Below are 13961 nucleotides of genomic sequence, written 5' to 3' on the forward strand. Positions count from 1 at the left end.
AACATTCCACCAAGTATCAGGAGCAGTTTCCTGATAGCAAGATGCATTAGCAAGTGGAAAAAGCAGCCCTCAGGGTAGCACTGAAAGTACAAGCTCTGAATTACTTTAAAACTCCGGAGTGTATGCCTAGCTGAGAAAAGACTTAAACACAATAAGCCCTCGCTGTCCTCTAAGGAAGGGAAAGCAATGTCTGCCTCAGTGCTAGTCAGCTCCGATTTCTGGAATTAATCCTCTCTACCTATTTTTGAGCTCCTCGTTTTGGACAACAGCATTATCGCACCTTTAAATCACGATCGGTGAAGAGCAAGTGAATTTTCATACACAAGGAACCAGGAATATCCGAGGGTCAGTCACAACCACTAGCCCTGAGAGCCCAGGCTTGCTGGGCACTAAGCAATAGCATCGAAGGAAAGAAAGTGGGTGAGCACGCTCATTAAAAACCACGTTTATTATACCAGCACCTAGAGATCGACCGAGGTCAAGGTACCATCGCACAAAGCACTGTCTGGAGTGATCAGACATCCCTGCATTGGAGAGCTTACAGTCTAAACAAGTGGATTAATTCCCTGTCCTGTCTGAGGACACCAATGTCTTCCTTTTGTTTAGCTGTAAAAAGAATGCAAAGTTTCAATGCGAGTCAAAAACCAAAATCAGACAATCTCTATTTCTCCCAAGACCAAAACATATAGCAACACCCGGTGGTTTTGGTCCTTTTGGCAGCAACTAAGACAAAACAGGCAATGGGTTAATTTGTAGGTGGAGATTTTTTTAATTAAATGGAACTATTTATATATATACAAAACCCAGAAAATATTGCACCATTAAAAAAAGGACATTTTACATCTAATCAACTGTTAAACACACCTTGTCCTCCCTGCACTGCAGTATACACAGATTCACAGCGACTGTCGGACATTATCAGGCAGCCTGTGCTGTCAGACACCACGGAAATCTGCTGGTCCACGTACATCCCAGAGAAAATACCTTTACCCTTTCCAACATGGCCTTCATTTAGGGAACACATCCATCACGTTGTCGTCTCAGGACCAATCCTCTCAACTTGCTCAGAAGGAAGGACAAATTAAAAAGAAAGGCTTTGGGAACTTCTCGGTTTCCTTAGGGCTTGGTCGGCACCGTTTTCTGGGAAAGTCTCTCATGTTTTAGGGCTCAGTCCCCAGAACCCGAGCACGGAAGCTCTGGAGAGAACCCTTTGCGTCCCTATCCCGAGAGAGGGGCATTCCAGTGTAGTTTTATCTTTGACAATTGTAATCCAAGGGCTAAGACTTCTCAAGCCCCGAGAGCATCTTCAGTAAGCCACAGCCCCAGGGTCCCGTGGGATGCTGAAAAGTACATCAGCTTTGGCGTTGATAAAATACGTGGTCAGGAGAGAGAAGATCAGAATGGCAATGCCAACAACCAAAGTGATTATCTAGGAAGGGATGAGAAACACTTAGCATTGTTGTTACAAACACAGACCTGCAACACCTCACAGAATTTGCATCAAACAGGGGTTTCTGTCAGAAAGCCACAGCGAGACACTATGTACGCTGAAATAAAAAAGATACTCTGAGGAGCTTACAGCCTCAGCTGAAAGTGACTGCCAGACAGGAACAGGTCAGCTTTTGCTGTAGTTATCAACAGTGCACACAAACCAAGAGTTTAAGAGAAAAGGTAGGAAAGTTGTACCACGGATAAAGAACCTATCACCTTGCAGAGCGGTTGACGCAGTTCACAAAGATTTTTAGCAAGTATTTAATGTGACACTTTGGCTATTCCTGCATGAACTGTCATCTCCTCCGGCAAGGAACTGTAAATGCCTTCGACGAGCACGGTTGCTGGCAGAATCAACATCTGTCAGTAGCCTTCGTGTGGCTGAGATTGCCTCCCGCTCAGCACCTTGCCTGAAGCCTAAGCGCCAGGCCAGCCTAAGGCCTCGCCACGTTCCTTTCTGTCATCCCTTCTTCTTGCATGGTAGGACTGCTGTTCCCAGTCTCCCCTGGATATCTCAGAACAGTCCCCATGCACTGGCCAGTCACTCACGTGCTGCTACAGTTTTTTGCTATCGGGTCAACACTTCAGGGATGGCTGGGCTCAAACTGTGCATCTCCAGGGCACCAGTATCTACTGGGCTGTAACGGGCTGAGACACACAGGCAGGGCATTGTGCTTGTTCGACAGTGGTAAAAAGGCCCAGTGCCACACAAATTAATCACTCAGATTTCAAATAACCACCCGAGAGATGCAACAATTGCCTGGGCTTGCATGGCCTTTGGGTGGCTTAGGGCTAGCACATGATGATGACAGCGCTGTGCACTCCTGAGTCTGTCCTGACAGGGTATGACATCATTAACAGCCAACCAGAGGGCATCAAGACAGGCACAGAGCCCCAAAGGGACGGTACGCTTAACCCTTATTCTGCTGGCACTGAAGCCACTTCACACCCAGCTAAGGGCTGCTTAAAATCTGAGACACCGAAGCAACAGCAGCTTTCGCTTGCGAAGGTTTGTGCAAAAGTTATTTCTGCGCTGTCGAGAGGGAACTCCAGCTGCAGGAAGGGAGATCTGGGTCGCACATCAGGCGAAACGTCTCGAGCCAGATTCACTGGCTCGGCTTCCTGTGCTTGGGGAAGGGGTTAAAGACTCCTGTCACTTCTATCTTTTATTCACAGAGCTCAGCCTGCTCATGGGACTCTTGATTATTCTGCACAGTCTCGGCCTCAGTGGCAAGGTTATTAACCCACAAATGGCCGGAGGTGGTAGGGTTATCACCAGCGATGCATTCTGGGTTACCTCATTCTGAAGGATCGAAGCCTGGCTGTTCTGAACTGGGGAGCTCACACAGGATGATGGCACAAGATCTCGGAACAAACTCTGAACTATTTCTCCAGCTGTCAGGAGATGTTATTCAAAGCTAGCCATATTTTTTTCTGCTACTTTCTTTTTCAGACATGTACAAACTCACCTCTAGCTCCTTGCTGGCTACCAGAAATATTCGGGCACGGATCTCTTTCCACCGACTCTCTGTCCATGTGGAATACTCTGTAGATCCCCACTGCCTCAGCTCAAAGGCAGGAGACAGCGCTTTGCTTAGGTGAACAGTGGACCGAACGCAGTAGGGGACTCGTGATGTTGAGTTAGGGTCCAGGGAACCCTGCACCCAGGCATATTCATACATCTACAGAGAAAATGGGAGAGTTAGAGACAGTAAAAAACCACTAGCAAATAATCAGATTATCTCCTTGTTCTGGAACCTTACCCGTGCCTCTGGGGAGAGAGAGGGGCTCTACTGACTGTTCTCACTTCAAGGGGATCCTTTTGCCCACTCCTCCCCTGCCCTCGGGCATTAAGATGCCTCCTTGCTGGAGGAGTTTCCCAGTTCTCTCAGGTTATTACGAGCAATAGAAAGCTAACCAGCTTTCCTCAAAAGTGGAAATCAGCAAATTGGACAGCAGATCTGTTCTTGCCTATCGTCCCACACTAATGGATACTTACTTCTTTCTCACTGCTGGGTATTTTTTCAGGGTCCAGGCACTCTTCCTTGGTGAGGTTAACAACCGTGCCCGTGAGGTTGGCCAGGACATACTGTACAAGGTAGGTGGTGTTCACAGGGCTGGAAACGGCGACGTAATGTTGGGGAACATCACCTGGAACAGTCAGAGAAAGGGGATTGGCAGGGAGATGGCCAGACCACGTTAGTATGGTGCTTTAGAAAGCTGCCAGGTAACATATGGGGTCAAACCCATTCCCGTGTTCTTCTTCCCCATGCTGCTCTTACCCAGAATTCCTTTTATGTCTGGTTTAATGATGGACTGAAACCAGGAATTGTTCATTTTAATCAGAAACCCATACAGCATTCGAGTGACCTGGAAAGAGATGGAAATTGGTTTATACGAAGAGAAGAGAAAATAGCACCTTAACAGCTAACACCTCTCAAGACTATTTGGCTGACAGATGTTTCCCACGACAGGGGCCAAGAGCACAGCAAAGGGGAGACTATACGTCACAACTGTATATAATCCAGGACTGAGCTATGACAACTGGGTTTGACTCCAGCTCCGCTGACTCCTTAGCTGGTCCCTGTGGCACACGTTGCCATTTCACCCCAGCTTCCTCTTCTGTTTTATGGACAGTAGATAAAGGAGCTCTGTTTTGCAGAGGGCTCGTGAAGCTTAATGTCTGCCCTGAGATTGAGAGGCAAGGAACTAGAGAGGGGTGAAAGGTTTTTCATTCAGCTGTGGTGGGGAAAGAGAGAAGGGGGGGGAGGCAAAGCCCTCATGGAGACAGACAGGACAGCATGCTGTGTAAACACATATAAACAGAGACAGAAGGGAAGTACGTGAGGGCTCATCAGAGATGCCAGGGACTCAATTCCATCTGCTCGTACCGTTCTTGGATCTGCCTGAATAGCAGAGGTGTTGTTGGCTCCCCCTGCAAGCCGGTAGAGAGCACGGGCGACCACTGTGGCAACTTCTGCCAGGGACTGCAAAGGAAGAGTGCTCTGTGTTAATCAAGATAGGCAGATCCAGCAAAACAAGCAAGGAGAGCAAGCCAGAATCCACACATCCATCAAAACGCTTACGTCGTGCTACCATCTGAGTGCCTATTGCCTTTATCACTGCACAGAGCACCCCCACCTTCTTTCTGCCCTTTTTGGAAACAGCTTTCCCCTTCTGATTGCCCCACCTGCCCCAGATACAGCAGCTAAAGAAAATGCAAAGTAGGAACCTTGGCTGTGTCTGTGACATACTCCAAGGTCTCCTCAGGGCTAAGCCCCTCAGGGTACTGCATCCGGATGTTCTCTGGAGTGTCGTACATGCTCTGGTAGTATCTGAAAAGAAGGCAAACAGAGGTTGGGGAGGGGCAGAAAGAAACCACAGGGCATGGAATTCAATTCAGAGTGTGCCTAAAGCAAACAGTGGGAGCAGTCTCCTGGGAGCAGAGATACAGCCCTGCCAAAGCACTGCCCTGCCACACGCTCTTTAAACCATTTAATGAGGCTTTATAATTAACTTGGCCCTTCCACAGCTTCTCCCATCTGAGGATCTCCAAGCAATTTACAAGCTGTGATTAGCTTTCAGGTGGGCGACAGCCCAATCTATTAAATGGGTAGAGAAACTGAGGCAAGGACAACCCATGCAGGTGGTCTCCTGGGAAGAGAGCTTTTGATGCAAGTCGTGCCAGTGGATTTTATTAATGCCTTATCTTGAAGCCGATGAGGAATTCCAAGTGAACTCTAGGAGAGATTTACACCAAAGCATCTGCAGCACGTGCAGCTGAACTGGGAAATGGGCTGAAAGCCCACTGCATGGTCTATGCACCTGACAATCCCAACCAACCCGGGACTGATCCCCCCAGTCTAAAGGGGAGTCACACAGCAGCGAGTTGCGCTTTCCTCCACCCCAGCTCTCCTTACCCCTTTAGAGCAGTGCAGATTTGGAGGTGGAAGGCAAGCTACTTCCCCTCAACTGCTACAGAGATTCTCAGAAACAGCAGAGAAAGACAGAAGATGAAGGGAAAGAGACCAGTTGAAGAGTTTAAGAAACTGGGGAGAGGCATGCATCTATCCTCTACCCCACATTTCCACTTCCAAAGTTGACGAGGAGCAAGGGATCCCCAAGGAACATGATGTAGTAGGGTCATGTGGGGTGAATGAAAGTGCCCTTTCCAATGCCTGGGGCTTTCTGCCATCACAGATAGAAAGCTGTATTAAAAAAAAAAAAAAAAAAAAAAAGGCAGCTAGCTTCTGGAAGAACAGATGAGGCTTAGGCACGCTCAGTTGCCATTTGCTCACCTCTGGCTTCCAGCCAGCTGTGGGGAACATTTTCTGTACAAAACTGGATTTCTTTCGGTTGTCAGAATAATTATGTTGCGCTTGTTCAATTACATGGCACACGTTTGCTCCTCTGCTCCCCCCAGACTCCTACTCCACACGTATGTTAGGCAGCACACCCCTGGCAGAGGCGTTGCAGGAGCTCACATGCCCTCTGCCGGCTCCGCTGCCTTTGCCTGTGGGCCAGCCCGTGCCCACCGACCCTGGAGAAGTACCTGTTCTGGAAGGCAGTCCTGTGGTCAGTTAGGACCACGCCGGGGATGTGCCGGGCCCGAAGGAAGCGCTGGAAGGAAGATGGGGGAAGAGGCTGCGAATATCCAGCTTCCTGCAAAGTCACGTTCGCTCCCACGCTGCTGTTACTCAGAATATCTAGCAATTTTCTAACCTGAAAGAAGAGAAGACGGCGCTGTTCCGCTATTCTTTTGGATGTGTAATTTCTCTGGGAAGTGAAATTAGCACACCGATCATCTGCAGCGTGCTGAAGATCCCGCAGCATTTTGGTGAGGTGAACGACTAGAGATTGCTTCCTATTACCTGCACTTCAACAGACTCATTCATCCGAGAGACGGGATCCGTATGCATCCATAGAACTGAGCCATTCCTTAGAGCCACCTTCAAGAAAAAACAAACAAACAAACAAACCACCATAAGTATATACTTGGAAATCACCGAGTCTTGCAGAGCAGGGAAGTCCAGTCCAGGGAAAAATCAAAACCAGTAAAAGGCTGGCTGGGAAAAATCACAGCTAAATTAATCACAGAGAAAAGGGAATAAAAAGGTCCCCTAACTTATCCCGCACCTGATTCAACTCCACAAACGAATGAATGTTGTCCAAGCGGAGAGGAAACTTTTCTTTTTCCATATCATACACCATTCGTGAGCTGCCAATGTAGTCAAAGGTCTCCTGTAACAGGGAGAAATTAATATGTGAATCACAAATGGATAGCTGTATTTGAGAGGCTGAGGAGGACCAAAACCAAGAGTCTGAGGGCCAACTACTGCACTAAGTGTTTCTGAAGGTTTGCATAGTCTGGCACACACCAAATGACCAAAGTAAATATTACATTGTGCCTAGCTCCAAAGACAAAGGTATTGTAGGAAGGGCTGGAGCAAAGGACAAAAAAGAAGGCAAATTACAGAAAAACAGGGGACAGCTATTGAATTCCACAAGCAAGAAAGGCACAAAGTCAGAACTAAGTAAGCACCAATATCCAGCAAGATACCGCTACTGTGAGTAAGAGCAGAGAGGCATTAACACAGCCTTTACTCTGGCATAAGTCATCCTCTTTGTTTTTTGGTAGAGGATAGCAAGACAGGAAAAGGGCGATTCTCCATTCCAGGAATTAAACATATGAAGCTTTCCTGAAAGGAGGGGCGTCCGTTTCCCTGGAAAAAAAAGGAGGGAAGGCTAGATGACACAAGTGAGTTTGTCAAGGGAGCTGCGAGAAGCTGAGCGTTGCCTGGGAAAGAATAGGTGCCCCCAAGAAAAGAATCCCCAAGACAAAGAAAGGCAGTGAAGTCAGCCAGCCACCAGACTTCCCCCTTGACCAATTTACAGCCAAATCTTGTCTTTCCTCCTACATCCTGGGAGCACGACAGAGAATGCCCGCTCCATAGCACTGTATGCCTGTCTCCCCCAGGGAAATTCTGACCAGGGATGTATGTGCTGAGGAGGGTGAATGAAGGGAATCACATGGCCACGGCAAGAGGCTGTGGGAGCCACTTTCACAAAGCTGCACAAAAGAAGCCATCAACCTAGATGCCTTGAGGGGAACATCAGCTGTTGGCCATCAGTCCCTCCTCCACACTCTTGTTCTGCTTTTCCACAGCTGCCAACTCCAGTGCTGGGCTCTCAGATATGAGCTGCATTTCGCTGCTGTCGACGCATATATTTTTAATCTAGCCCTTTCGGGGCTTCATTTCAGAGTTTAAAGCCTGGCCATTGCAGCTCATCCTGGGGGGGCGGGGGGGGGGGTGAGGCAGAGAACAGCCACGCAGACAGGCACACTGGGAGGAGACAGGAGGGAAAGCAAAGTTTGAGCCATTCATCCAGAATGAACTGTGGGGCAGAATACGGGTTGCCCCAGTGGAAGCTCCATCTGCTGCTGTTATCCCAGTGCAATTAAGATCCTGTTCGCACTGGGGGAGCGGAGAGAACCACGGTGTGGGGATGCAGACAAATGACTCTGCACAAAGAGTAGGGAAAAAGTTCATTTGCAGGGAGCCAAGGGCTGATTTGCTATCTTAGAACAAGCCAAATGGTGGAGAGCTGCTGCTGCTCTTACCCCTTGGAAGAAGGTGAACATTATATTCCTTTGCAACAAATGAACATCTGATGCTTTATGAAGGGCTTCAGCAGCAGCCAAGTGGGTCACAAAAGAAGAGACAGCACTCTCTGCCCCAGGCGCAATGTTCCAGAAGAAGGAATGGCTGTCAATCTGTAAGCACGAACAGGAGGTGTAAGAAATGTGCACGCAGGCAGAGGAATACCGTCCTGGGAATGTAAATTTATCACCTCTCTCTTATCCCGCTCACCCTACTGATAGGGGAAGAACCAAAGCGCCCTGCTTAATGAAACTTAAAATACCAACTGCATTGCTGTGGCAGTCCTGAGGCCTCAGAGCCCTGCCACCACCACCACCCTGACCTGAAAACTGAGATTACCAGGCATGCCGTAATTTTAATGCTTGCATCACTGTTTAGCATGAGGCTCTGAGATGGTGTCAAAATGGAGTTTTGAACTTGGATCTCTGTAGGGTGTAAAACGTCCATAAAATAGACTGCTAGAGGGGGAAGTAAACTTCTTTCTCAGCTCTGACGCTGACTCACTGCTTGACACACACACAGAAATCTCCATGTGATTCAGTGTGTTCCCCCCAAAAAATACAGACGAGCCAACCATGCTGTCTCCCTCTTGGCCACACTTTTTAAGGATATGAAATGTCTTAGGCAAGTGTAACAGACAAGCTAATTATTTCTACTTCTCTGGTTCCATCAGTGAAAAAAATGCTAAAAAATGTCTCATGTAACAAGACAGAAAGAAACAAAATGCAGACGTTCTTATATTGAAACAATAGGTAAACCCACCAACTAAAAGGCTCGTACTTGCAGAAAAACAATAGCCAGTCAGATCTAAAAGGTTTGGAACATGGGAAGAAATTAAAATACATGAGAGGTATGTTCCCATGAGACTCTAAGCCCAACATCTTCTCAGAATCCTTCCAGTCCATGCCCTACAAAGCAAGATTAAGAGGTACCTACTCGTGTAGCGACAATAATAACTTCCTTCTCAGGATCGACTTTCCCAGAGGAATTGATAGGTTGCAAGGTGCTCCACACATTGTAGTCAACAAGAGGATCACATACAACCTCTAGGAAGCAAAACCAACATTGCTCGAGTTGTGACTACATCAGTGACAAGTGAGACATAAGCTTTCTGGTCAGCTGTAGCTCATCAGTGGTTCTATCAGAGGAGCAAACTGCTGCTCAGCAGGCATGAAGTGCTGGCCCCAGGAAAGTCCCTGACAAAACATTCACCAGGATTTCAATTCATGTACACAAAACCTAACGGAGCAGTTATCTCAGAGCTATTCTTGGTAATCTGCATAGCAGGTATTAGGTGTCTTTCTCAGCCAGCATCAATTCTACAGATTATTTTCTAAACTAAATTTGTCATATTTGGGATATGACAAACATATCCCCAAATTCCTTCCCACTTCAGTAGTTTATTTTGAAAAGGGTCAGTTGGCGTGCAAGCCTTTAGGAAAACTCTAAAATTTTCTTTCTTTTGCACAACTGTACTCCACCTGGATTCTTGTCACCAGCCTTATCCCACCTCATGACAAGCAAAGAGGAATCTGTTCACCTGGATTAATGCTGAAGGTGCTTTGGAGGGAGCTGCGTCTCATGCAGGTAACAGTGCTGGTGACAGCATGCATGTGGGAAAAAAGCTGCATGGCACAGAGAGGGTACTCGGGGCCAGATCCATCACGAGGGACATTATGGTCTTGGTAACACTGGATGGAAATAAAAATAATTACAAAACTTAGCCTTTCTGTAATAGTACTGTGTACTGCATATAAAGTTGGGCTGTACTTTTTTACTGTAGATTTCAACATCTAAGCTGTCAGAAGACAAAACTTCTGCCCCCTTTCCTGAACTGTGCAGCAGCTCCCCTCTCCTAATCGTTGAGGAAGTGCAGTACCTGCTTAATAACTTGTGTCTCATTGGCATCTTCAAGGAGAAAAATAGGGAAATCAAAATCCTCATATGAAAGCCCACTCCCCACAGGATTCCACACAGTCTTATTGCAGTGTGCAAACTGAGGGCCATAATCTTTGGAATAGACACCTGGAAAGAGAAAGAAATGGGCAAATCTGAGCCTGCAAGAGAATAACAGACTGCAGGAGAGGCAGGGCCTGCTGAGAAAATAGCAGCAAATACAGAATGAGCACCATTATGGGCTGAGGAACCAGCTGACAAAAGCTTGGAGAGATGGAGTTGGTCACTGCATGCGGCAGAGTGGCAGAGACAGAGTGCTGTGCCACGCAGAGAGAATGAGAAACATGCATGCTCAAAGCCATCACATGCCAGGAGGCTGGCATGAGCACTCAGTGAGCATTTATCACATGCTGAGAGAGCGGAGGAGGCACACAGAGAAACATCATACTTCAAAAGGAGGAACATACAAACCCGCATTTTCTGAGCTCATCAAGTGCTGGAAGTACCCCTAAGGCATCCATAATGCGCTCGTCATTTTAACACCTAGATACCGTGCAAACAGCATGAAGGCAGAGCCAAGACAAATGCCAGCACACCAAACTCATCTCAAGAGCGTAAATGGCATCCTTCACGGCAGAAAGCTTTGTGCAAACTACAGAAGGTGTGGCAATTTTTCCCCCTCAAACTGCAATACAGTAAATTTGCTGCATGTAAAAATAATGAAATGAAAACCTGACTGAAACCACAGAGGGAATTCAGGGAGGCAGAATGTCATTTTAAAAAGTAGTGACTGGCCCAGACAGAGAGGTTAACACACACTCTGCTCAATCTGTGCAAACACAAGACGCTTTAGTCATCACGTGTGGACAAAGTACAAGTTTCACATGTTAAAGAAAAAGAAGTTACAACCACCCTTGCTCAGGTTTAACACTTTAGTGACTTAATGCTGTTTTAGTCATCTTATCTAAGAGTCTTCCCCTAAACACCCATTCCAGCCCTTGTTGAGAACGATGAGATGCCAGCTCAGACATGCTACTTTGAAGGAACATATCGAGCCTGTTACTTGAACACCATTTTGACATTAAAACGTAGCTGCAATTTCAGCTATCCTTCGTGCTTCCTTCTTTGAGCACACAGTGTAAAGACCCTATTTCTCTTCCTCTTAACAACGATAAAGACTTAACATTTCCTTACCAAACCCATCATTGGGGCACTTCAAACCAGGAGAAAATCCCTGGGGAGGACTAGGCTTGGCAGGGGCCACAGCAAGGCCTGACACTCGTGAGGTTCCCTTCAGCTGCAGCATTACCTTCCTGGAAGAGAGAAAGTACAACTGATATTACAAATTCATGAACAAAGAGTTACAATCCAAGACTGATGTATTACAGCTGAGCATGTGATGATGCTTTTGATCAAAATAACTAACACGTCCCTTTATTTTCTCAGAACCGCATAAGATTATGCATACAGCAACAGGCAGAAAACTTCAACCACTTCTTTCCTGCTCTGCCCAGGAAGAGATGTGACCAATCTTAATAATGTTATTTAATGAACTTTAGTAACTGCTACAGTGATGAACATGGCATGAGAATTTACACAGAGCAGAGCAGCAAGGCAGCCCATTTAAGAAGAAGTAAATTCAGGCACAAAAACACAGGAGAACCACAAATGTTTCAACCTCCCTACACTTCAGTGCAGTCAGGGCTGATTCTGCCAGCTGTCACTTGAAAAATGGCATTTTCATCACCAGGTTAGGGATCTATATTGGTCTTCTGGGCTCCAGTCACGCTGGGAAGACAAAAACTGCTGATGACTGACCTGTTGAAGAGGTTCCCATCTAGCAGTATCATGTAGGGTGGGTGCGGGCCATCAGCAAGCACCCAGTTCAGGTCCTCCTCCTTCTCAACCACATGGATCACCCCTGTGTCGCCACTGATGGAGGCTGTGGGAAGAGAGTGTGCCCTTCATGTTTCACAGTGATCTATTTCATTCACCCCCCCCAAACCACCTGAAACAGCAGGGCAGTAGGTTACAAGGGCTTTAGGAAAGAGCAGCTCATGGGGTTAGAGGGCTGGAGGGAGCAATTCGGTGAAATGGCACCATTTAGCTAAAGCAGGACAGAAAAACGAACAGTGGCTTTTAGTCCGGAAAAAAAAAGCTGAACAGCACACATTAAGAAATAAGCGCTCATGCTCTGAAAGCATCTTTTGTTTAAGCACATCAAAGCACTTAAGGACCTTCAGCTAACAAAGAACAATGAGTCTCCTGTGGCTGAAGAGAATAAGGAAGGATTGGAGGAAAGCGAGGCCCTGAGACAGAAAGACATTCAGGAGGAGGCAGGACCTGCCTCAAGGACCACAGTCCCCTCAGCACAGAGTAGAGATTGCAAATTCAGAAACTGAGAGCTCAAAGTCAACACAGCACGAGGCCCGGAGGAACACATGGGGAAAAAGATTGTGACAGCAAAGGGGACTAGCAACAAAGCAGGTCTACCACTTGCCATTTCACCCTGTTCCAAAGAAAACTGATGATGGACAAATCGCTTTCATGAGAAGCTACTGATAAAAACAAGCCCTTTGTCAACCCTCCCAGTTAGTAACTGCTGGCATTGTTGGAAACTGCCCGTGACTGGGAAGGAAGAACGGTGTATGGCTGCCTGCCCAAACACTAGGCTCACGCAGAGGGTGGAAGAGGAGTTAGAGAACCTTGTACCCTTGGTTATCTGACCAACCAAGCGCAGCTGTGCTGCCCTTAGCACTGCAGGGCACGGCTCATGGTGGAAGCAAAACTGAACTGGAAACGAGCAAAATACTGACTCACACTACCTTCAGCCAGGAAGGCTGCCTGAAGAGGATTCCCTTATCTATCTTTTAACAGTCCTGCAGTTCTGTCTTCCCCCTTTCAATATGACAAAACAACCTTCCAAAGCTAACAAGCGCTGCACAAGCAGCTCAGCCAAACCCTCCACTTCTCACTTCTTCACTCTCTGCTCCCTTTCTCTCGTACCTTGTTAACCCCTCACGCATTCTACAGCGCTCGCAAATTTGCCTTGTACCCCTCGAACCTGTGGCTTGGTTTTGTCCTGCGTGTGCACTGCCTGCACAAGCTCAAAACGCTGCTCTCTGCCTTGGAAGGGATTTTCAAGGCCTGTAGGAACACAGTCTACAGTCACCACCCCCCAATTTAGCAGGAACAGGTCAGCATATTCAGCGTTATTGGAAAAAAGAGCAAACTGAGAACAAGGGCAATGCTGATCTAAGCAAACCCAACAGGATTGCTGCATTACCCCCATCACCCACGGCACAACCACCCCAAGGAGCAGCTCTGGGGCCCCACAGCTGTACTCACACTGGCAGCCAATCTGGTGGGTGGCATTCAGGAGGCGAACACACGGTGCCGTTTTGTTCAGGGGAATGTAGATTTTCCTCTCCACAGAGTTCCCCTGGCAGGGACCTGGGGAGAAGACACAGCACCGCTTCAGAGGGTGCCAAACCAGGGGCTCCCCGCCTCTCAAAAGTCTCTCCCCAGCTCGGGGGCGGAGAGGAAAGACGCGCCCGTCCCCAGCTCGCAGAGGGACAGGAGCGGGCTCCCTGTGCCGCCAACTCAAAGGGGCCAGGCGGGGCTCTCCCTGCCTCCGCCTCAGTCACGGAGCCCAGTCAAACCGGGGGAGGCCCAGCCCGGCCCGCCCCTCTCCCAGCCAGCCTCACCCACTGCCAGCACGGCGAGGAGCAGTCCCCGGAGCAGCCCCCGCCAGGCCGGGAACGAGTCCCGGCGAGTCCCCGCAGCGGCCTCCATCCCCCGGCTGCCCCAGCCTCGCCCCGCCGCCGCCGCCATCTTGTCAGCCCTTCCGCTTCCTCCCCCGCCGCCGGAAGCCGCTCTGCGCCGGCGGGAGGACCGCCACCTCTGTGGTCG

At 48.2% G+C, this 13961-nt stretch overlaps 1 protein-coding gene across 1 annotated transcript; it reads right to left on the minus strand.

Moving 5' to 3' along the window:
* Positions 1 to 429: 429 nt before the first annotated feature.
* Positions 430 to 13903, minus strand: NCSTN (nicastrin). Its single transcript, XM_033002160.2, has 17 exons — positions 13757 to 13903; positions 13398 to 13502; positions 11868 to 11991; positions 11244 to 11362; positions 10033 to 10178; positions 9694 to 9844; positions 9090 to 9199; positions 8114 to 8266; positions 6628 to 6732; positions 6363 to 6440; positions 6044 to 6213; positions 4724 to 4826; positions 4383 to 4478; positions 3774 to 3861; positions 3491 to 3642; positions 2961 to 3173; positions 430 to 1429 (listed from the first exon to the last, which is right to left on the minus strand). Exons 1-17 carry the CDS (start codon positions 13881 to 13883, stop codon positions 1307 to 1309), a joined length of 2163 nt encoding a protein of 720 aa, XP_032858051.2. The 5' UTR covers positions 13884 to 13903; the 3' UTR covers positions 430 to 1306.
* Positions 13904 to 13961: the final 58 nt, after the last annotated feature.

Source organism: Tyto alba, unplaced genomic scaffold (genome assembly GCF_018691265.1).
Source record: "Tyto alba isolate M040663 unplaced genomic scaffold, T.alba_DEE_v4.0 Super-Scaffold_8, whole genome shotgun sequence".
NCBI lineage: Eukaryota > Metazoa > Chordata > Aves > Strigiformes > Tytonidae > Tyto > Tyto alba.

Bases quoted from the DNA above. Each gene is read 5' to 3' on its own strand.
- NCSTN (XM_033002160.2), bottom strand. From the start codon at position 13,883: ATGGCGGCGGCGGCGGGGCGAGGCTGGGGCAGCCGGGGGATGGAGGCC. The intron at 10,179-11,243 runs GTAAGGAAATGT...TTCTCTTTCCAG, and splicing joins GTGCCCCAATGATGGGTTTG to GTGTCTATTCCAAAGATTAT. The intron at 6,733-8,113 runs GTAAGAGCAGCA...TCCCTGTTACAG, and splicing joins TGTTCACCTTCTTCCAAGGG to GAGACCTTTGACTACATTGG.